At 38.1% G+C, this 24,555-nt stretch overlaps 1 protein-coding gene across 3 annotated transcripts in view; it reads left to right on the top strand.

Moving 5' to 3' along the window:
• The window catches only part of LOC150088086 (nardilysin-like), a 569,173-nt gene that overhangs the window by 441,082 nt on the left and 103,536 nt on the right, over positions 1–24,555 (top strand). For all 3 annotated transcript variants that reach the window (XM_090370567.1, XM_090370565.1, XM_090370566.1), the window contains exons 23-25: positions 2,876–3,003; positions 14,038–14,197; positions 22,218–22,292. In XM_090370567.1, coding sequence (XP_090226693.1) covers positions 2,876–3,003; positions 14,038–14,197; positions 22,218–22,292 — 363 coding nt within the window. The remainder of the gene's footprint in view (positions 1–2,875; positions 3,004–14,037; positions 14,198–22,217; positions 22,293–24,555) is intronic.

The raw sequence follows: 24,555 nt of genomic DNA, 5'->3' as shown, positions 1-24,555 counted from the left end.
AAGGTGATCCATAGTTGAGAATCCTGTCCTAAAGCCAGCTTGCTCTTTCGGTTGATTCTCATCAAGTATTCTTTCTAATCTGTTAGTAATGACCCTTGTGAACAACTTGTAGATATGGGATAACAAGCTAATTGGTCTATAATTTCCAATTTCTGATTTATCTCCTTTCTTATGCAGCAAAACTATGATTGCATTATTCCACTGCTTAGGCATCACACCTTTTCTAATGCACTTTGTGAAGAGCCTTGCCAGTTTTTGTGTTATGTCTCTTCCTCCCAATTTTAACAACTCTACAGTAACTTCATCTTCCCCTGGGGCTTTCCGATTCTTCATTTTCTTCAATGCATGTTCTACCTCATCAGGAAGAATATCGGGTATGTCGTATGTGTTGCTACTTTGCAATCCATCTTCCCCACTGCTGGTATCATTCCCTCGCTCCTTGTATAATTCTCTATAGTAGTCTTCTGCTATTTGAATTATGCCTTCTCTGCTGTTTATAAGTACACCATCGCTATTCTTCAGTTTCAGTATCATTTGTCTTTCTGTATTACTGCTCATGGCTGCTGATTTCAATCCTTTGTTTTCCCTTAATGCTTGTTCTACTTTTCTTGTGTTAAATCTTCTTATGTCCTCTCTGAGTCTCTTTCTAATGGCTTTGCATAACTCAGTATACTCAATTTTCTCCCTGTCAGTGTTTTTCTTGCTCTTCATTTGTCGTCTTTGGTTCATCATGACAAGTGTTTCTTGACTAATTTTTTCTTCTTTGGATTTCTGTTTCCCTATAGGTTTCTTGGGCTTTATCACTTTCAGAAAGTTGTAATATTCCTCGTCGATATCTTGGTCCTGAGCAGTCTGCAGAAGCTCAAACTTGTTCTTAAGTTCCAGTACATACTGCTTTTTCTCCTCCTCTGTTATCTCAAAGACCTTTGTATTATTTACTCGAGTCAGTTTTTTCCTTTCCTTTCCTACATCTATATCAAGTGTACATCTTACCATTCTGTGATCACTTCCAACATTTACCTTATTCAGGACGGTAACATCATTCACAATATATCTTTTGTTAGTGAGGATGAAGTCGATTTCATTAGTTGTTAATCCATTTGGACTCTTCCATGTCCACTTTCTGTTCACCCTTTTCTTGAAAAAAGTGTTCATTACTGACATTCCTTGAGATTCTGCAAATTCCACAAGTCTTTCACCTCTTTTATTTCTTTCACCAATTCCAAAATTTCCTATAGTTCCTCTTTCTGCGCTGTTTTGCCTTTTTCCAACCTTAGCATTGAAGTCCCTCATAATAATAGTGTAGTGGGTTTTCTGCTCATCTAGAAGACTCTCAATTTCGGTGTACATTTCTTCAACCTCTTCATCATCATGGCTCGATGTTGGTGCATAAATCATTATAATCTTTAGTTTGTACCTCTTAGAAATCTTGAGTATTAGTCTTGACACCCTTGGTGATGTACTTTTGAATTCCAAAATGTTGTTTTTAAAATCTTTATGGACCAGAAACCCAACTCCACCTTCACTCCTTTCACTGTTTCCATTGGTGTACAGCAGATTTCCACTTTATAAACTTATAAATGATTCATTTCTTCTTCTTGTTTCAGCCAAACCGATGATATTCCAATTCACATTTTCTAATTCCTTTTCCAGCTGTAATATCCTGTCTTCACCGATGAGTGATCGTACGTTATAACAGGCCAAGTTCAATTTCCGTGTACGGCAGCCTGGTCGTATCCAGAGATTCTTAGCACCCTCTACTTCCACTCTGATCCTCTCGCTGCCGTAAGAGGGAGAGTGAAAGCTGCTGGGGACTGAGGGCCATTTGTATTGTTGTGCTCTCATTGCTGGAGGGCACACTCTAATGTATGGGCAGTGGGGGGAGGGAGACTAAAGGCTGGGGTAGGAAAGTCAGAAGAATGGGTGCAATAGAGAAGATGCTCCCAGTTAGTGACAGTGGGGCAAGTCCATGCTCCACCAGAAGGAAAATAGTATGCAGGGGGGAAGGAGTCTGGCTCCTTTCCCCCTGCCAGGGAAGGGGAACAAAGGTACCCAGCAAGGGAGCAGGGTACTGATCGCCAAATAGTGCATAGTGTTGTGTATAGGCAGCAAGACTGGGCTGCAGTTGGTGAAATTTAATCGTTTCCTCTTAGTCTGGTGACATCAGTATTATGGTCTGGCCAAAGCTAGGACAATGTCCTGTCCAGAAGGTCAGTCTGATCCTTTTCCACAGGTCAGTTCCAGATAGTGGCCACTATGATGGATCTCCAATGACACATGTGCACGAGTCAGAGTCTGTTGTAGGAATCCAGTAGTTGTGTCAAGTTCGTTAAAGTTTTCCTTTTTAGGAGTTCAGGGTCCATTCCAAGTTGTAGTCTTGTGAAGGAATTCCGTCTTTCTTTTCGGAGAGTATCCCATCCAAGTTGCTGATTGGGTTAAGTTTGGTTTTCTTTGATGGTTTTGGGGTTTGAGGTTCAATCTGGGCTGTAGGCATTGTCCAGAGCTGCAATCATTCTTCGAAGAATGCCCCATTCTGGTTAATGGTCATTTTCTGTTAGAGGAACAGTGGCATGGAGAGTGCAACTGGTTCCAGTCACTTGCTAGTTTGTCAGCACGTATCATGTTCCTCTTCTCACCAAGAGGTCTTGGGCGTATTTTCTGAGGGTTTTTCTTTTTAAATGCATCTACCATGATTCTTAACTTCTTTGTGACTACTGTGAAGTTAAACAAGGTAATTATAAATTATAAAATATAATCAGTGCATGTGATTAAAATGTTTATAGCTGTTGCTTAATTGTTTGAAAAATGTTTTGAATATTATATGTTATTTGCATAATGCAACTTGATAGTGTCAGATATAATTTTATTTTTTTAGTGCCTTTTGGAAACTATATTGAGTCATATAGCAAAGTTTCAGGTTGATGTAGAGACTTTTGAAAGCTTAAAATTGCATCTCTTAAGGGGTTATTATAACCAGCTGATTAAATCAAGCAGATTAAGCAAGTAAGTTTTTTTTTTATTTTGTAACAAACTAGCCAAGTGTCATCACGTTTTTGTTACATAGTGTATTAATGAATATGTGATTAGTTTTATTACAATTAAATATTCCTAATATTGCACTGCTATATATATACAGGGTGTCTCAAAAATATTGGTACAAACGTTTATTTGAGGTAGGTAACATCTAAAGGAATGTGAATCGCATAGGAACCATAACCGGAAACATCACGGGAAAGTAGTAACAGAGGCACAAGAAGCAGAAATGACGCAAGACAGTAATTAGTGGCAAACATTTATTTGACATAATATTAACAATGGAGTATGAGATGGATGCATTTCATGATGTTACAACAGATGCTCGAAGGTCCCACCATGAGACGTGATGCATGCGTGACACCGACACAGCATGGATTGGCGGACACGGTCAAACACACCTGGAGTTTCTTTGACAGTAGCAGCAGTGCAGACGAGTCTCACCACGAGATCCATTTCTGTCTCCACAGGCGATTCATACACGATAGATTTGATGGGAACCCCACTGAAAGAAATCAAGGCTCGATAAATCAGGTGAGCGTGGGGGCCAGGCAACGGGTCCACCCAGGTCAATCCATCAACGCCCAAAACGCCTCTTCAAATGGTCACAAACACACCTTCCATAATGGGCAGGCTCCCCGTCATGTTGAAACCAAATTTTGCATCTCACATTTTCTGGAACATTGTCAAGTAACCCTGGTAGAACTTGTTAAAGAAAGATCCAATATTTAGCGGAGTTCATGCGGGATGGTAACAGGTATGAGCCAACTAAGCAGTCACCGACCATACCTGCCCACACATTTATTGCGAGGCGATGTTGTGCCGCATGGGGGCGCACACCGTGTGGGTTATCGTGAGCCTACACATGAGCATTGTGCTGATTGAATAAGCCTCATCAGTGACCAAAACACAGGCTGGAAAATTCAAGTCTTGAACACTTTCTTGGAGAAACCACTGAACAAAAGCCACATGTGCAGGATGATCTTGGGGGAGCAGTAACTGAACCCTTTCGAGATGAAAGGGATATAAGGAATCGTCGTGCGAGACATGCTGTGCACTGCAACGAGACACTCCTAAGGCAGAGGCAACGGCACGTGTGCTGGTAGTAGGATTATTCTGGACGGCATTCAACACACTTTCTTCCATGGCGGGAGTTCACATCGAACATGGTCTGCCCACACTACTCCTGTTACCTCTAAATAACCCATAATCGCACAAATTTTGATTCACACGTGCAAACAAATGGTGGTACATGTCTGTCTGGGAAGCGTTCTCCATAAATTTGTTGAGCAGCTCGTCCATTGCCCTCTACTAATCCATACACTAGGTGCATGTGTGCTAGCTCACAGTTCGTATATTGATGCGACGACTACTGCTTGAATGAGTAAACCAGAAATTTTCCCTCTCGCGAACTGATGAACAGTGACGTTTCTGGTTACGGGTTCCTATGCGATTCACATTCCTTTAGATGTTACCTACCTCCGCTAAACGTTTGTACCAATATTTTTGAGACACCGGCAAGTTTGTCGCACTGGTAGTGAATCACCCTGTATATATACAGGGTGATTCACTACCAGTGCGACAAACTGGTATTCAATTTTCAATATTCAATTTAATGACAAGTTTTACATTGGCAAAAAAAGCCATTCTACAGAAGTGTTTGAAAGTTCGACCAGAAGCAGTCACACAGGCTTCACAGCGACACCACATGGAATTCCCAATGTTCTGGAAGATTCCTGGCGTGTCTCGAATCTCCCCAGCAGTTACAGAGATGCAAGCGACGAGGTCTTCAACTGAATCAACGGGGGTCTCGTACACCAATGTCTTCATTTGACCCCAGCAGAAGTCCAGGCATGATAGGTCCGGCGATCTAGCAGGCCAATGAACTGGACCACAATGACTTATCCAATGCTGTGCAAATGTAACGTTTAGGTGTTGGCGAACGTCATTGATGTAATGTGGGGGCCCCCATCATGCTGGAACCACATTGAGCGGCGCAACGACTGAGGAACATGTGCTTCTTCAATAAGTTCGGGCAGGGCTTGCTTGATCTGTAGACAGATCAAGTATGCCCTACCGTCCAGATGAGGGGGCAGAAGGTACGGTCCAATGAGGTGGTCTCCAACAATGCCGGCCCAAACATTGACAGAGAAACGCCGTTGAGTTGCACGTGTTCACGTACCATGAGGGTTCTCAAAAGCCCACAAATGGGCGTTATGTTGATTGAAGGTTCCCTCTCTTGTGAAACTTGCCTATTTCCGTGAACAATACGGACGCAGCAAATGTGCTGTCTGCCGCACTCCGTTGAAGAAACCAAGTAGCAAAAGTCCTCCGGAGTGGATAATCCGCAGGCTCCAATGATTGGATGCGTTGCAGATGGTATGAACTCATTTGGTTTGTTGACAGTATCCTCCATACAGTGGATTGGGAAATACCCAATCATTAGCCTATCGCTCGAGTACTTGTACTCGGATTGCCTTCTGCAAGATGTAGGAAATTCTCCTCATTGTCTGGCATCCTCGTCGTTTGCTCTCGATTCATGGTACCTCTCGTGAAACAACCAATCTCACATAACCTTCTGTGCACACGTGCGAAAATCATATGATGAGGAGCAAGCCTGTGCGGGAAACGTTCCTGGTACAAGTGCAGAGCGGTGTGCCCATTACAGTCCGCAGCTCCATACGCGAGGTGCATGTCGGCCAGTTCAACATTTGAATACTCGTCTATCCTACTGCCTCGGGAACCGGTACGCAAATGCTGACTTCCAGTGGGATCGCTGTTCATGCGACCTCCCATTCAACGTCCTCTACCGCATGACGAAGGCATTTCGGACCCTGCAATGCTATGTGATTCTTTGTGCCCCCTACACCTCCTACAAGTTTGTCTCACTGGTAGTGAGTCACCCTGTATATACACCTAATTTCCTACAGATAGATACCATTAAATAAAATTGACTAATATATATATTTATTTATTTTATTATTTTATTTAATATATATTTATATATTAAATTTAAATATACTTGTTTATTTATTTATTTGTCAAACAAATCATAGAAAACTGAGTTAAAATCTAGTAAAATTGGGTAGTTATTATTATTATTATTATTATTATTATTATTATTATTAGCTATATGATGCAAGGAAGCCAGAGGCTTATGCTGCACCAGCCAAAAAAAATTCCCTGAGTTACCCTGAGAGAGAGAGAGAGAGAGAGAGAGAGAGAGAGAGAGAGAGAGAGAGAGAGAGAGAGAGAGAGAGAGAGACAAAAGTAGAAGGGAATCACCAAGAAAGAGAAGAATGATGATATCATGCTCAGGACCCTGGGTGTGCCAAGCCCATACTCACCAGAACTGAGACCACATATATTTGTGAAATGAACGGGGTAATGTTTGGGAGGTTTAGATCTTTTGTCAGATAAGTTTTGTTCTATTAGTTGGACAATTCATGATGAATTCAGCAGTAAGAAAAGGTGGAGATCGCATAAAGTATGAAGTAATGAAATTTTTGGTTATGGCACACACACACACACACACGGCAAGAATATATTCAGTTGCTTGACATAACATGGCCCTCGACAATGCTCCTACATACACTACTCGGATTTCCTCCAGTCACTACCTGGGAGAATAGAGATGGCAAATTTATATACTAGCTGATCCAAAAGCCTTCTAGAGAGTTATCAATAAGTTTGGTCCAGTGGTCTATTTAGCGGCCGGCCTGCTAACACCGTTTTAGAGCTGTACCCTCGAAATGTAAGGAAGACTGGATCTCGCCATGTTGTCCATCGTAACCTCAAAAGACTTCCATCATACTGCATGATGGGAGAAATGGGGAGGTTGCTAAAGCTTTGCTCTGGAGACTAAACATGGGTTTCAACACTTCAAGCCTCCAATAACCAGAGTGGTGGTATTGCACCAAGTGATGTCATCTACCACCTAGTTTTGCATGGTAATTCAGAGGGGCGGCAGTCCTCCGTGTGGTGTGGGCGCCACACCTTAACCTCAGCTTATGTTGGTTCGCAACTGGGTGGTCATCTCCACTATGCTAGGTGCTGTATTTCAGGACTTGCACATGGGAGTTATACCTAAGTTTAGTTACAAAATACTTAGTTTGATACATAAATATATACCATAAATACCAGTAATTGATATAAGAACTAATACACTTTTAAATGTCATATATGATTATACTGTTAAAATCATTTATAAAATAAGTCATATATACATACAATATGTTATGATTAATTACTGGTGCCAGACATCCATAATCTGTTTTAGAGCCCAAGGTGAAATAACTTTTTGAGTTGTATTGAATTCATATAGCAATGTTTCAGTTTGATGCAGAGAGAAAGCTTAAAATCCTAAGTGGTTATTATATTTTGAACGTTTGTTTGGTCATAAGTTATTTTTATATATACAGTGGATGCCGGTTATTTGGGCTACCGGTTAATTGGGGCAGCCATCTATTTGGGACAAATCTTAAAGAGCAGAACCTAATTGAGAAAATAGCCAGAGCTTTCTTCGCTTAATTGGGACAGCATGCTGTTTAATCGATGCAGGAGACTGCAGCACCTGGTTGTTAATTAAACTGACAATGACTATAAACTGTAGAATGGCACTTATTTCAATCCACGATGGTTAGTAGCATTTTGGTGATAAAGATGGTGGGGCACACTTATTCCTGCATCCTTTGTGCTTTCCCTCCTTACATAGCAGTGTAGGGATTATTTCTGCTAGCAAAACATCCTCTTAATTTTGCCCAGGACGCTTCTTCTTCTTAAGGTAATGACATTCCCATGCTCAACGTCTGTCGAAGATTTTGCATTTCTAGAATTGTCGTGAACAGCATAAATCATTACCTTAAGAAGAAGCGGCCCATGCAAATTTAAGGGGATATTTACTGATACAGTACCATAAAGGAATTGGTTTATACAGTACCATAATGGAATTGGTTTATTTCGGGCGGGGGGGGGATGTAATTCTCACAAAGGGAGAAACTGTGGCATAGTTTCCAAAGAGGGTGGGATTGTTAAAAAAAAGGGTGAGCCGGTTGTTAAAAATTTACCTGCACACCACTGCCTTCTAGTTGTTGCACATCAATGATTCATCTCTCATCTCACTCTCGCTTTGCCTTCTCAGAATGTACAGTCTCTAATTAGCATCAGTTTGTGCACTTGTGCTGTCACTGATACTGAACCAATGCCGAATCAGGTAGTGTAGAGATTTTTCAGTGCAGTGAGTTTTGATAATTTTTTTTTTATTTTTATTTTATAAAATTTTGGTCCCTTAACAAGATGTCACATAAAGATTTGTCACTAGCTGAAAAAATTGCCTTACTGGACCAAATAAAAGGCCATCTGCCCAATATCAGTCATCGTTGTTTGGTGGAGATAACTGGAGTACCAAAATCTACAATTGCATGCTGATACACCAGCAAGGCAAACTGCGAGAAGAATGGGCATGTGATGAAAAATAGGGAGCATCCCAAAAATGTAAACATCAAGGTAAGGATCCTGACATTGAGGACACCCAAAATCAATGGTTCTCCATTTTAACTGGAAGTGGAGTGCATATCAGTTGTCCGATGTTAAAAAAGAAGTCTGAGGGGTTAGCTAAGAGGCTGGGTCATGATGATTTTAAAGCAACAGATGGTTGGTTATCTCGATGGAAATGTATGCATGAGATTAAATTCAAGAAAGCACGTGGTGAAAAAGATAGTGCTGATATTGTAAGTGCAGAAGAATGGAAATCCAAGAAACTACCCATTTTACTTCAGAAATTTTATGCAGATGATATCTACAGTGCTGATGAAACAGGCCTGTTTTATCGTGCCACACCAGATGGTTCTCTGTGCTACAGTTGTGTAACACTGTTGGGTTCAAAGAAAGCAATGGATCGCATAACTGTGTTATATTGTTCAAACATATCAGGAAATGATAAAAAGAAGCTGTTGGTTATTGGGAAAAGTGCTAAGCCTCAATGCTTTAAGGGGCTAAGAATGGACAGTTTAGTGGTCGAGTACTATGCTAAGAAGAATGCATGGATAACTTCTGAAAATTTTAAGAAATGGTTAACGAGGTGGGATATGGAATTACAATAGAAATCAAGAAAAGTTCTTCTGATTCTTGACAATTGTGTGGCACATCCCAAGTGTTCAGAATGTCTGAAAAACATCTGGCTGGAATTTCTGCTTTCCAACAAAACATCTTTGGTGCAGGAAATGGTTATGGGAATCATAAAAAAATTTGAAGATGTTGTACCACAGAAAGTTAGTGAACCACATCCTAGAAGCGATTGAAGAAAATCTACTAAAGGTTAACCTTCTCCAGGTGGTACAGTTTGTTGCCGATAGTTGACAAGAAATAAGCATTAAGACAATTCAGAACTGTTTTTCTCACTGTGGTTTTAAGCTTTCAGGCTTGGAGATGCCAAAAACAGCCAAAAGTGAATATGAAGTCATTTCAGAACTGCAAAAAGTTAGGAACTATGAAGAACTTGAAGCTTTTGACAATAATATTGAATATTACAACAAAAATGAAGATTGTGAGGATGCAATCGTTGAAAGCATTTTATCAAAACACCAAGATGAGGAATCAGAAGGTGAGGAAAGTGATGAAGGCGACACATCTGAACTTGAATGAGTGACTCTACCGGATGCCAGGAAATTCATTAAAAGGTGATGACGATACTTGGTGCAGGAAGGCAACAAAGGCAGTCCATTATCTGCACTAGACGTCTGTGCTGATTTTGTTCACTCACAGTCAATCAAAAAAAAAAAAAAAAAGGCAAGGTACACTGGATAAATTCCTTCGTCAATGACAATTGGGAACTAAAAGTTGAAGGGCAAGAATGCACATGTTTATTACATAAATTAAAATTTTAAAGAAATATTTTTCTCTAATTTGTTGTGCATTTTTCTTTAATAGGATTAGATAGAAGGACTTCATACGTCAAAGATATAAGGACAACATACGTATCCTTGGACAGGTCATTAATGATCTTGATATTGACGATGAGTGAAAATGGAAAGTTCTGCATGAAGAATATTTAAATATTAAATATTTGGCTCTAATTTATTTTGAAATTTGTTGCTCAGTTTTATATTTTTTTAAATATTTACACGAAACTTTGCATAATTGAGGCAGCCACTTAATCGGGCTAAAGTGCACTAGTCTTGATGTGTCCCAATTAACCAAAATCCACTGTATATATAGATATAAATTGTATTTATAACTGGTTGGAGAGGAATATTAAAATATAGTAATTTGGATTATGGACTAGGAACACTGCATATATTGGCAGAAATAGCCCAACGACCATAATAAATATATAAGTTAGGTGATAGAGAGGACCAGAATAGGTAATGAGCTGCCCAACATGAATTGGAGCTATGGAAAACACTGAAAGATATGGGAAGAATAAAAAGTACTTAAAGCTGTGAAACTTATGATTTCAACGTCTTCGTCAAGCGGCAACCATCACAGAAAATACAGCAACAAGTAGGGCCTCTGTTTCTGACATGAAATATATGTAAGCATGCATAGCATTGGCAAAGCAATCTGAATTCATTGGTGACGGGAGTTAGGCCTAATGATAGAGATAAACACAGAAGAGACATACATATATTTCATTGCTGACCCAACAGAGGTGGAGAGGAAAGTTAAAATCAAAAGGTAAAGTGGAAATCAAATAATTTACTGAATCCAAAGTGGCATGCAGTCAGGGGAAACTATCAGAACTGTAGAGGTATGAAGCCAAGCAAAAAAAGAGTTTTTGTAGCTGCTTAAGTATATTATAGTTGCTTTATACCGTGACAACCCCATGTATCAAATTTCGGAAACAGTAAAATTAAATTAAATTACGAAGAATATATGTGTTGAGAATATAGAATTAAGCTTGATTCTGTATTCTCAACAATTCAGAATACAGAATTAAGGTTGAGCAACATGTGCTGTTTGTCTTTCTTAAGGCTTGGTAGATTGGTGCTATGTTTTCCTGTAAGTAATCCTGCAGATTCTTAATCCTGAGGTCAGTCAGTCCGCCACCTCTCCAGGCTATGGTCAGTTTCTCAGATAATAACATTTGCATCTTATATGACTGAGGAAAAATGATCAAAAAGCTGGTTAGTTACTCACTGGAAAACATGAAATACATGAAAAAGAAATGAGCGGTTCCCCTTATTATAGACAATAAATTCATTAAACTGTTCTACACAGAGATCATTTTTATCCAAAAGTTGTTGGAATCTGTTGGGAATCTGTGCTTTCATCTGATATGCTTGTTAGTACATTTCACTAGAATGGCGTGCAATATACAGGATCATCGAAAAAGGTGTCCGTGATTTCCCTTTTAATTATCTTCGGAAATATTTGATCGATTGCTGTGATCGTAGTAGCAAACAGTGTGGTAACTCACTAAGTTTTATTTCACACCTCAAAATGACCTTGGCTGTGCCATCAGTGTGTGTAGAATGACCCTATGTGCACTGCCTCACTCGGTGTCAGTAAGATGCTTGTGCAACAGAAATCGCAGTGTGTTGTAGTACACTGAATTTCAATACTGACGTATGTTAGTATTGATGTTGCACTGTTATGATAGATTTAAATTCAGCGTACCACAACACGCACTGCACTTTCTGTTGAATTTCAATATCGAATGCACACACTGCACTTTCTGAATTTCAATACCCGAATTTCAAACACACTGCGCTTTCTGAATTTCAGTACTGACATTATTATTATTATTATTATTATTATTATTACATACACCAGTATTGACGTCATACTGTTATGACAGATTTAAATTCAGCGTACTTCAACACACATGTGCTTTCTGTTGCATGGCCATCTTACTGACACTGACTGAGGCAGTGCACATAGGGGTCATTCTGCGCACACTCACGGCACAGCCAGGGTCATTGTTGAGGTGTGAAATAAAACTTAATGCATTACCACACTGTTTGCTGCTGTGATCACAACAATCGATCAAATATTTCCAAAGATAATTAAAAGGGAAATCATGGACACCTTTTTTGATGACCCTGTATATTAAATTTTTAAATATAGTAAAATTGCATGAAAATTGAAAATACTATATTTTTTTTATTGCCCATTTTACTTATAAAAGGTAATAAATGAAGTTCCAAAAAAGTTTTAAGATTAAAATTTGAGTTTATAAATCACATTTGCACTATCAAAATTTTTCATTCATAAGGTCAAAAGTTTGTAAACTGGAAGCCCACTCTATATATATATATATATATATATCACTTTGAGAGCATGTAGTAATTGATATGAAATATAGTAGACTCTCAATTTTCTGGAATAGATGGTAAAAAAAAAATACCGGATAATTGCTTTCCAGATTAATTCAAAAATATCGAAAAATGTTCAGCAACGTACCTAATAAATATGGCGATAGATAAAAAATTAAAAAACTTACCATGCACTACTCGCGTGTCCAATACGATGCGTGCATAGGTATAAAAACATACCTATGGGTAATGATGTTTGCTTAACGTTGGCCGCCAAGGACTGCTGATGGGAATGCACAATAATTTTCACAAAGTTTGGTTTTAACTTAAAAAGTCTATTGATAGCTTAAAACACATTTTGTTTTTAACATAATATTTTACATTTTAATTTTACAAAAAATAGGAAAAATAAAATTTTACGGCAAGACTTCTTTAAGGTTATGCTTTGATTTTTAAGGTTATATATTGTGATTTCCATGCTGCCGAAACTTCGTAAATTGCATCCGATACAGTTAGGTTTTCCAAAATGTCAATAGTTACACATTTCCAATACTTTTGCGTTTATCCATCATTTTTGTGATTTCTGAACAAAAAAAATATTTACCATAAAAAAAATTTCGACATCCCTGACATAAACAAAATTTGTCTTTTTTGCAGTGCGACGGAACACAACAATCCACACGATGCACTAAAATAAACTAAATATTTGTTCGCTTTTTTTTTTTTTTTTTTTTTTTTGAGCGGCGGTGTGAAGACAGTGGGGATTACAGGATAATAGGTACATAGATAATAGATAATGCTGCTTTTTGTCGCTTATTTACTACTTGCAAAACATCTGTTTATGCCTATTCTATTTATTACATGAATTTTATGATTTCCTGTGTAGATATATATATATATATATGTTTATTTTTATTATTTTTTTAATTTTGGAGTCTTGAAGTGTCCCAATTAATCCGCAGAGTCTGCTGTAGTTGAACTTTATCTGACTTCTTGATTCATTTCCAATAATGCTATCAGCATGTATTTATGGTGTCAATAGAACCTTGTTTTTCAATTTTTAATGGAAACAAAAGGTTTACATGGGATAATAACTATCAAACCTCAGATATCAAAACAAACTGTGTATGGTTCAAGTATTGAAGGGGTTTCCTCTAAGAAATTTCCTGGATTAATTAGGTCAAAAGTTCACATTATCATACAATTTCTATATAGTTGATGTCAATTAACTTTACAACTCTCCTGACAGTTCTTTAGTTTGTTTTCTGTAGTTTGTTACAGTTAATATTTTGAGAAGTTGGTTTTCTCTGTGAGGTATTAAACACATAAGTTTATCATAAATTGTGTAACTAATTCCATGTATTCCAGAATGGCTCTGCATTCCATCTGCATTGGAGATGTTAACTTAAACTAATTTACATTAATATTGTTAGAGTCCTGTACTATTGCATATCAGGTGCATTCACAGTCAATTAAATCAAAGTTATAATATGATAAACATGTTTCAATGCTCAGCACTGACCCAGACAAAAAATAATTAGTTTTCTAGGCTTTGTTCATAAGTATACATCTCATATGGTAATGAAAATCTGTTGTTTATCACTGAAAGAATAAAAAATAATTGATTTAAAATTTGCATTTAAAAAAGAAATCCTTGTAAATTAAAGTTTATAAATAGGTTGCATAATTTGATCTTGTTTGTGTGGTTCTCTGTGCTTCTTTTATAATGGTGTCTTTAATCTTTTAACAGGGATATACGGCTGTCTGTTATACAAAAAACATACTGGTTAACTGTTGAGAAAAGAAGTTCCCTCTTAACTGTCTCAAGGACTTCTTTTATTACTTTTGTTAGAGAGCTTTTATCCTTCATAAAAATAAAAGGTTTAGTGCAAGGAAATATCACATCTAAAGTATGTATTTTCATTATAAATTTATTTTATTTTATGTGCTTGCACAGTATAATATGGGTACCTCACTTAAAATAATAGGTGTGTTCCAAAAAAGTATTATGTTAAGAGAAATAAGATGACTACCGAAGTTTTGAGGCTTCATATCCCTTGAACTACTGTTTTAAAGAGTAGACGGTAGACATTTTGGAATTATTACCTATATGGTGTGAATTATTACAATAAAATTCCAAATATTTGTCTTACGTACACTGCTGGCACTGTGCCAGCTCTCTACAACAGGTGGAACCTAGTTAATGTTGTTTAATTGTTAATGTCGTTGGGGGAGGACCTAAGAGCACATACTGAATCTTCAAGAAAGAAGACCTCCAACAAGAACTAAACAACTGATTCCCTCTACAGATCATAAAGAAAATAATAGCTGATAGCCCTGAGACCTTCAAACAACCTTGGGTCCTTGAGGTTATCACAGACATTCTCTCAGATATGCCAGACAAGCTGTACTTGCTATCTGCGAGTCTAAAACGCTGATGGAACTGATATTCAGTGACACTCAAGTCAAATGGATCCAATTTCGGCAAAGTCCGGACTGTCTGTGACAGCCAAATCCTCTGCTTGCACCTTCACGATGGTGGGACTGTTAGTAATCCTGGGTATAACCTCCATGCACATGTATATGGTGGGTGACCACCCAGGTGTGAACCAATGTAAGCAGGGGTCGAGGTGTGGCACCCACACCATTTGGAGGAATGCTGCCCCTCTATGTTAACAGGCAGTACTAGGTGGTAGATGACTCTCATCAACCAGTGCAATACCACCACTTTCCTTATTGGAGGCTTGAAGTGGTGGAACCCATGTTTAGTCTCTAGAGGTAAGTTCTGGTCAACCCTTCCCCATCTCTTCCATCATACAGTATGATTGATGACTTTTGAGGTTATGATGAACATCGTGGCGAGATCCATTATTCCTTACATTTCGAGGGTACAGCTCTAAAATGGTGTTCGCAGGCCGGCCACTAGTTAGTACACCGGACCGAACCTATTGGTAACTCTCTAGGTGGCTTCCAGATCAGCTAGCGTATAATCTTGCTACCTCTACTCTGCCATATAGTGACTGGAGGGAGTCCGAGTAGTGTGTATCTGTGTGGGGGGGCATTGTCGTGGCCACGTTATGTCAAGGATCTGGGTATATTCTTACCATGTGTACGCCCTATCCAAAAATTTCATTACTTCATACAGCATGTCCCACCCACTTTTTCTTACTAATAGAACAAGCTTATCTGTGAAAAGATCTAAACCTCCCAAACACTTCCTAATTCATTTCACAAATATACATGGTCTCAATTCTAATCTCAACGATGTCCACTTGCATTTCCAGTTACAGTCTGCCAAACCCCATGTATTTTTTCTGACAGAATCTCAGTTATCGGTTGATTCAACTACTGCTCATCTCAGATGCCAAATTATTCGCTGTATGATTCCTTTCGCCTCAAAGGTGGTACTTGTGCATATGTCCATTCTGATATTCCCTGTCAGAGACTTGGTAATTTGGAATCTCCTCTCTTTGATCTTCTCTGGCTTAAAATCCCTATACCTCATTGTGTCAAATTCATCCCTTGTCTCTACTGTTCTCCCAACTCCACTAATCACTTGGAGCTCTTTGACTTCATCTCTTTGCAACTTGACTTTCTCCAGTCCAACTTTCCTAACAGTGAGGTAATTTTCCTTGGCAATTTTAATATTCACAACTCCAGCTGGCTTCCGATTTCTAGTCACACCGACCCAGCTGGTCAAGATGCTGAGGCTTTTGCAATTACTAATGATCTAGCACAGATTGTTCATTTACCTACAAGAATACCGGACAATCCTAATCATACAGCCAATACGCTTGATCTTTTTCTCACAAACAACCCTTCTAAGTACATGGTCAAAGTGAGAGGTCCTTTAGGCACTTCAGATCACGACTTAGTGATTGTCTCTTCTCAAATGGAACCTTTATCTCATGGTTATTCCCAACCTCGTGTTGTTTGGCATTACAAGAAGGCAAAATGGGATGACCTGCAAGATTTCTTTTCTTCTTTTCCTTGGTCGGATTACTGTTTCAAAATTTCTGATGTCAACGTTTGCTCAGATCGTGTCAGTAAAATTATTCTTGCAGGAATGGAATCCTTTATTCCACACTCGTCTTAAAATCTTGTCCTTTATCTTAACCTTGGTTTTCCAGTAAATGTGCTAAAACTGTTCAAGAGAAGAACGTTGCATATCATAATTGGCTTGTTTCTAATTCTTCAGCTTAATTTTCTGCCTATACCAAAGCTCGCAACAATTGTAAAGCAGTTATTAATGAGTCCTAACTAGAGTTTGAACAGGCTAAGAGTAGAAAACTTGCTTCTTGCCCTAATGGTAGCCGAGCATTCTGGTCTCTTGCCAAAGCTATTGGCCGCAACTTTTGCCCATCTCTGCTCCCACCTCTGTCCAAACCAGATGGTTCTGTTGTCACTTCAGCCAAGGATAAAGCTGACCTGCTAGCATCCCATTTTGTTTCCAACTCATGTATTAATGATCTTAGTAAAACACCTCCCTCCATTCCCAACACACTCCATTCAATGTTTCCTGTGATCTTCCGTCAAAAGGATTTTGACGAATCTTGATGCTAAGAAAGCTCCAGGTCCTGATGGTATTTCTCCACTTGTTCTCAAAATCTGTGCTCCTGAACTTACTCCTATTCTTTTCCTCCATTTTTCACTTCTTATTTCAAAGGTGTTTTTCCTCCTGCTTGGAAATTTGCTCATATCCAGTCAGTTCCTAAAAAGGGTGACAAATCCCGCCCATCCAATTATCGTCCCATTGCAATTACTTCTACTCTTTCTAAAGTAATGGAGAAATCCCTTAACTGCCAACTCTTAAACTACCTAGAAAATTTGCGTCTGATCGACGATCGGCAGTATGGATTCTGTCAGTGTCGATCCACTGGTGATATTCTGTCTTATGTTACCCATTTATGAACTAATTCAGTGGAAAGGTTCGGTCAAACACAACTAGTTGCTCTTGACATCTCAAAGGCTTTCGATCGTGTTTGGCATAAAGGTCTTCTAAACAAACTTTTCTTATGGTTTGCTATCTGTTTTTTGTAATTGGTTATCCAGTTTTCTCTCTGATCGCTCACTGAGGGTGATGGTAGATGGCTCTCTGTCTTCTAACTTCTCCACTAATGCTAGTGTCCCCCAAGATTCAGTTCTTTCTCCCACTCTTTTCCTCTTGTATATTAATGACTTGTTTCCATTGACTGGAAATCCTATCCATAGTTTTGGCGATGATAGCACATTGCATTCCACTTTCCATTTTGTGAAACCTTGTCCTGCTCAATCAGCTTCAACTTCTCGAATATCCACTGCCAATTCCTTAAATGCCGATCTCTAGGTAATTCTCCAGTGGGGCAAAGACAGCTTAGTTGATTTCAACCCTTCGAAAACTCAGTCTTGTCTTATATCTTGCAAAAAAGGATACTTCTGCTCCTATGTTTATCTTTGGTGACACTCAAATTTCTAGGCAAGTTGATATATCTCTTTTGGGGATTACCCTAATTTCTAATCTCTCTCTTGGCACAAGCACATTACAAATATTGCTTCCTCTGCATCTAAAAAACTTGGTTTTCTCTTTCACTCTCGCCGTTACTTTTCTTCGAAACAGCTGCTTACCCTGTATAAATCGCAAATCCGCCCTACCATGGAATATTGTTCCCACATCTGGGGTGGTGCCCCGAAAACCTCTCTCAGGCTTCTTGATTCCATTCATAAGAGGGCAGTTAGGTTAATTAATGATTCATCTCTAACAGAGTCTCTCCATTTGCTGTCTCATAGACGTACTGTTTCTGCTGCATGCCTCTTCTACAGATATTTCCATGGGCACTGTTCTTCCGAATTGGCTTCTATAATTCCCGCTCTCTCTTTCAAAACAGTCCAAACACGTGCAGCCACTAGCCAACATCCATTTACTGTCCAACTTCAAACTCACAGAACCAACTTTTCATCTTCCTCATTTATTCATTCAACTGCCGTTGTCTGGAACAACCTTCCTTCATACATATTTCTTGAAAATTACAGTCTACAGAAGTTCAAGTCCAATATCAACAAATATCTTCTTTCATCTTCTCAACCTCCAACCCAAGCATGGTACTAAGTACTATAGGTTCTAATACCTCTCGTGTTTGGGGTTTTAAAAAAAAAAACCCTAGCATATCAAGAAACCAACAACCTGCATACCATACATACCTGACATTGGTGAAAATATAGGAAAAAAAGAAAGAAAATATGGAATTAGCACTTTCTTCAAGGGTTTGGTCTCTGTAAAACAGATTCTAAAATATCGATCCAATAACCCAACAATCTCTGATGCCTTATTTATCAAATAGACTGTGGATGTGCAGGCACATTCATAGTAAAGTCTTATAGAAGACTCAATTCCAGAATTAAGGAAAACAAAACAGATGTGCGATACAGCAGAATAGAAAAATCTGACACCACCTTGCATGCATTCCAGGGATATATGGCAATTCAACAATAACAGAGTTCTTTCCACCAACTAACAATGCACCAGGAGAAAATTCAAGGAAGCATTCTATATAAAATTGTATGAAGGGATATCTGTTAAAAGAAAACGAAAAAGAATACATTAACAAATCCATTTTCATCTTCGTCCTCAAAGGCAAGGTAAGCAATTTATAGGTCTCAGTAAATAATATTTACGTAATAGCTTACATTCTTAAAACGTAGAGTTCCACAAGTGCCCATTCAGATCACTACAACAATTAAAAGTGATTTGTCTCTTGCTGGAATATAATTGGAATGTTGTTTTTGCTCTCCTTTTGGACTAAATGATGAGCTGTCTAGTCTTGATTGGTTGAGAGGCAATAGTGTCTCAGGTGGACATCTGTTCTCAGTTATCCTCATTGTAATTCTGAATGATGCTATTAATAATTTAAATCAGTGCATTTTTGCTCATCCTTTCTACATACCCTTTTTAAGTATCTCTAGGAGTATATATATATATATATATCCAGTTGAAAAATCATCAGCAGAGCTAGCCTGAAATTGTGTTACATTTCATAAATGAAATGTCTAGAATAAAAATATAAGGAAAAGGATTGTTAATGAGAATATATTATTCGGTGATATTTTATTTGACATTTGATTTCTGCACTGATCTTTGAAAACAAATTAATTTATTTCTTGATTATCTGTAAATAAAGTGAAGCTATTTTCACCTCACGAGAGAGATCTGAAGAAGTATAAATTGTCCAAATGAATTTCATTGAATGCATTTTTCAGAACAGTTCTCTCTCTTCTTCTTAAAAAAAGCCACTAATACTTATTTGGTATTTTAATATCTCATGATTAAATTTCATATTATAATTTGTAATAGATCTCATCTTTTACCTGTTATGTTTTACATTAAAAATATATTAAGGCAATTATTTTGCATGAGGCAATGAGACTACACTTAAGATTCACTATTGAACAGGTCAGTGCCTTTGCACCGTGTTTTGTTCGTAGTGAACTGTGCAAGTCAATAATTAGCATCGTTTTAATTGTATCTCATATTGTGAATACCTTCACAGTGAGTGGCCGAGGTATTGCACTAGTTTGAATAAGTAACGCTTCACCAGCGGAGAAGACTAATGCTACTTATTCTGGACGGATACCACCACCCAGATGGCACCGTTTCAAAGCCTGTTGGCTTACTCATCAGTGGGTGGGCAGGTACCCTGTTGTTGCAATAGTGACAACCCAGTTATGAAGTGTAAGTTCACAGTATGAGAGATGCCTGACGGTGTAGTCCCATTGCTTCATGCAAAACAATTGCCTTAGTTTATACTATTATACACCAATAGGTATCTCTCATATTGTGGACTTATACTTCATAACTGGGTTATGCCTAGTTTATACTACACTGGTGTGCAAAGCTTAAGGACCTACACTATTTCTAAAGGTTACAACTACAAAATCTTTACTTACGGTACTCTTTACTGATGAGAAGTCTCAGTCTCAGCAGCGATTCTGGACATCAGCTAATCTGGCGAGAGGTTGGCATACGATACCACCCTGCAAAACATCACTGAAAGGGATCAATATGGCGGTCGAGGTGTTCTCATCTGGCAAGGCGTTATCTTGAGTGGACGTACACAACTTTAGATATTGGAAGGCAGTACTGTAACCGGTGCACGCTACTGTACTGAAGTAATCAATTCCCCATGTGTGTCTGTTCCGAGGTGCCATTGGCCCTGAGTTCTTGTTTACAGATGATAACGCCACACCCCATTGCACTGCAGCTGTGATATACTTTTGGAAGGTGAGGACATTGTTCGTATGGATTGGCCTGCCAGTTCTGACGATCTAAATCCCATCGAACACATATGGGGCACTCTGGGGAGATGCCTAGCATCACATCCACACCCACCAGAAAATGTTCACCAGCTGAAGATGGCACTGACAGAGGAATGGACAATGTTACTGCAAGAACTTATCAACAACATTGTTCTAAGTATGAACAGGCAGTGCAAAGCCTGCATCGGCATTAGAAGTGGCCCTATCTCCTACTGAGGACCACCTCTTCCCTTTTTTCCATCTTTGGCAGTGATGCATCTTTGCATCATTAATAATGTTAATTATTTAAAATTTTAATTATTTATTTTAAATTAAAATTTTAATTAAATAATTAAAATTTTAATTATTTATTTTATTATAATTTAACATTTGTCAACATTTAATATAATTCAATAGTAATGGGTCGATATGCTAATTTAGCAACGCCTGTGCTGCCATCTATTTTCCTTTTTTCTTCTATATAAGCTGATTCAGCTTACAGTATGTCAGTGGTGTGGCTCTGCTCTAGAGTGCTGTCTGTTCTATATTTTATTTTTCGCTGCATAAGGACCACCGCCGTGCAAATCCTCTGCATTGGTGGATCGATCGGAGGAGGGAGGGTGAATTGGTACTTCGATTGTTTCACCATGGCGACGATTTGTATAGCGATTGAAATGCAGCGATTCCATGACCATTATTGGCCTCGTGGTCCTCTGTCGATATGGGGCATGATGGTCAGTCTATTTTATTTTAATTTATTTTGATTTTGTTATCGTCTGGTAGCTCCTTTAACCCTCTTTTGGTGATATTTCACGTCTTTCGGAACTGGTACCTCTCGGGGGGGTACCGCTAAATTAATAAATAATTGGCATTAGTCTAAATTTTGTATAGTTTTAATTGGATTTAAAGTTCGAAATTATACAAGGGTTTATGGGCTACTATTTATATCTATTCTTTCTTTTTGTTCGATTGTTTATTTGGGTTATTTTTATGTTAATTTTCACTCTACAGTTTTTGCCATACTACTGGCTTATGTTTTATTTTATTTAATTTAAAATATTGGATGTATTTCAGCTTCATATGGAGGAATTGCATGTCGCTGCCTCTAATGAATGCTTAATTATTTATTTATTTATTCATTTCATTATAATTTAACTTTATTTAATATAATTCAATGATAGTATATATATATATATATATATATATATATATATATTGTTACACACAGAAATGTATATTATCAGTGTACTGTATTGGGTAGGAGTGCTGACCTGTCAAGTGTAATTACAATGAAAAAAATTGAGAAGCCTGCAAGGTTAAAGCAGATTACCTGAAATTAAATGAAATTAAGATTAACCTTAATCTTTCATTTAATTTCTGGTAATCTGCTTTTACCTTGCAGGCATTCTCAGTTTTTTTCATTATAATTACACTTGACAGGTCAGCACCCCTACCCAGTACACTGATAAAATATATTTGTCTATATTTCATTATGGTTGCTGTCTATTTTTGCTGTAACCCCGGTTCCATAACCTATTTTAATAATTTAATAGTTTTTCTTTCTTGCTTAGACATTCAATAATGTCATTATATCCTATTATTTTTATCAATAGTATATATATATATATATATATATACACACGCACAAATGTTTTCTTACAGGAAGCAATAGAATTGGAACAAATTATAAGACTGAAACTTAACTGTTCATCAATATCAGAGAACAAAATTCCAAAGGTACATTTTTAAAATATTATATGTGCTAGTAAATGAACCTTGATGATTAATTTCCTTTGTTTAATTACCACTTGTATTTTCTTATTAGATCTATAGCTTCTATTAGTCACAATACTGATGGTATAAATTTAAAAAAAAAATTTGCTCTTAATATCTGATTTGTGTATTCTGGTTGCTTTATGTGTTTGCTCAATTAGCAACATAAATATTTAATGGGGTAGTAAAGGTTACAGAGCTATGCAGGCATGCAGTAAATTGAAAATTGTAACCCTCATTGTATTCAGTTTTTGTCTTCGGAATATTGTGGTCTTTCCAGGGATAGAAAGACTGATGTTTGACCTTCAAGGCTTAGGCTTATGTTTTACATTAGATATGACATCTTTATCCACAATTTTACCTAAATTGTTAATGTCATTTTAATATAAATAGCTTCACCAAGAGGTAAATTTGTTATTTATTTAAAACTTAACGCACTGGTGTGAGCTGTTACTAGTTCTCTTATCAAAAGGATAGCTTAATAACGAACTTATGGAGACTCGTGAATAAGTTTTGAATCTAAGTACTGAGTCTTAAGTGAGCAGTCATTCAGTTTATAGAAGAAAAACTTCCAGCTAAACACATTCCAAAAGTTATGTATAATCCCTGATACTTGGCTATATTTCAAGATTTTATGCAAGCATTCAAAAAATTTGAAAATTGTTTACATTTCAGTGTTCAATTTATACACTGTGCTGCCACTTTATTAGGTACACCTACCTAGTAGCATGTTGAGTCTCCTTTAGCCTTCAAAACAGCCTGAATTCATCTAGGCATGGATTGAACAAGATGCTGAAAATGTGCAGGAATGGAGTACCATGCAGACATGAGTGTGACACGCAGTTCCTTGAGATTCAACGGAGGTGTAGGCCTGCAGTGAACAGCCCTTTCCAGCTCATCCCAAAGATGTTCAATAGGATTGAGATCTGTGGACTGAGCAGGCTACTGCAGCAAAGAAAAGCCATTGTCATGTTCCTGGAACCACTCCATAGTGATTCAGGCTTTGTGCACCAGCACATTATCCTGCTGGAAATAGCCATCTGACTGAGGATAAACTGTCAACACGTACGGATGCACTTGGTCAGCAACAATGTTTAGGTACGATTTGGCATTCAGACGTGAATCTATTGGTATCAATGGACTCAACGTGTGCCAAGAAAACATTCCCCACACCATAACACTGTCCCCACCACCTTGCACAGTAGTCATCAGACATGACGGGTCCATGGATTCATGTTGTTTTTGCCAAATTCTGAGCCTTCCATCAATATGATGCACCAGGAACTTCGACTCATCAGACCGAGCAACTGCTTTCCAATCCTCGATTGTCCAGTACTGGTGTTGCTGTGCTTACAGGTGGCATGCTCTCTTGTTCTTCATTCATAACAAAGGTACGCGATGTGGCTGTCAGCTGTTATAGGCCATTGACGACAAAGTGCGACTAGTGGTCCATTGCGATATTTTGTTCTGCACACCAAGGTTATATTCTGACGTGATGTACGACATTGTGGCCCGTCCCCGTTTGCTTGCACAATGCTAGCTATCCTCCTCTGACCTTTCTCCAACAAGCGATTTTCTTCCACAGGAGTGCCATTGATAGGATGTTTTCTGTGCGTTGCACCATTCTCGATACACCCTTGAAACTGTTGCGTGAAAAGTTCAGGATAACTGCCGTTTCAGAGATGCTTTGTCCAGCACGTCTTGCACCTACTACCATGCTACGTTCGAAGTCCGTTAGATCACTCCTTTTCCACATTCTTGCTACAGTTTGTATGCTTAACTGATACTAGAAAGGTTGTTCTGCTTCATGCATATCCACAACTGTGGTCATGTGACTTGCAACATTGTTGGACAAACCATTTGTGTGCACAGCAGGAGTGTACCTAATAAAGTAGCAGCACAGTGTATCTTATGAACACATTGTTCCTTCTGTACCAGAAGGGGTGATTTTCAAATTACTTCAAATTAGATATTTAACCCTGTCCCAGTCGCCTCCCCCATAACCCTAATTTTCAATCTCACTTGAAAGTTGCCCCCCACCGAGAGAAACTAATAATTTCCATAATTTCTACTCAATTTACAAAATTGAAACTCTCAATATGCATAAACAGAAGTATATTCTTTGATTTCCTACCTTTAGCGCTCAGCAAAAACTATTAATTCACTCTAAAACAGCAAAAATGTACGATCACATTTCAATTTATTAAATTTTGATGTCGGCAAAACA

Source organism: Mastigoproctus giganteus, chromosome 3, assembly GCF_048544385.1.
Source record: "Mastigoproctus giganteus isolate SK-2022 chromosome 3, ASM4854438v1, whole genome shotgun sequence".
In the NCBI taxonomy this organism is placed as follows: domain Eukaryota; kingdom Metazoa; phylum Arthropoda; class Arachnida; order Uropygi; family Thelyphonidae; genus Mastigoproctus; species Mastigoproctus giganteus.
Note: the sequence above shows the minus strand (reverse complement) of the source record. Positions and strands in the feature narration are given on the sequence as shown.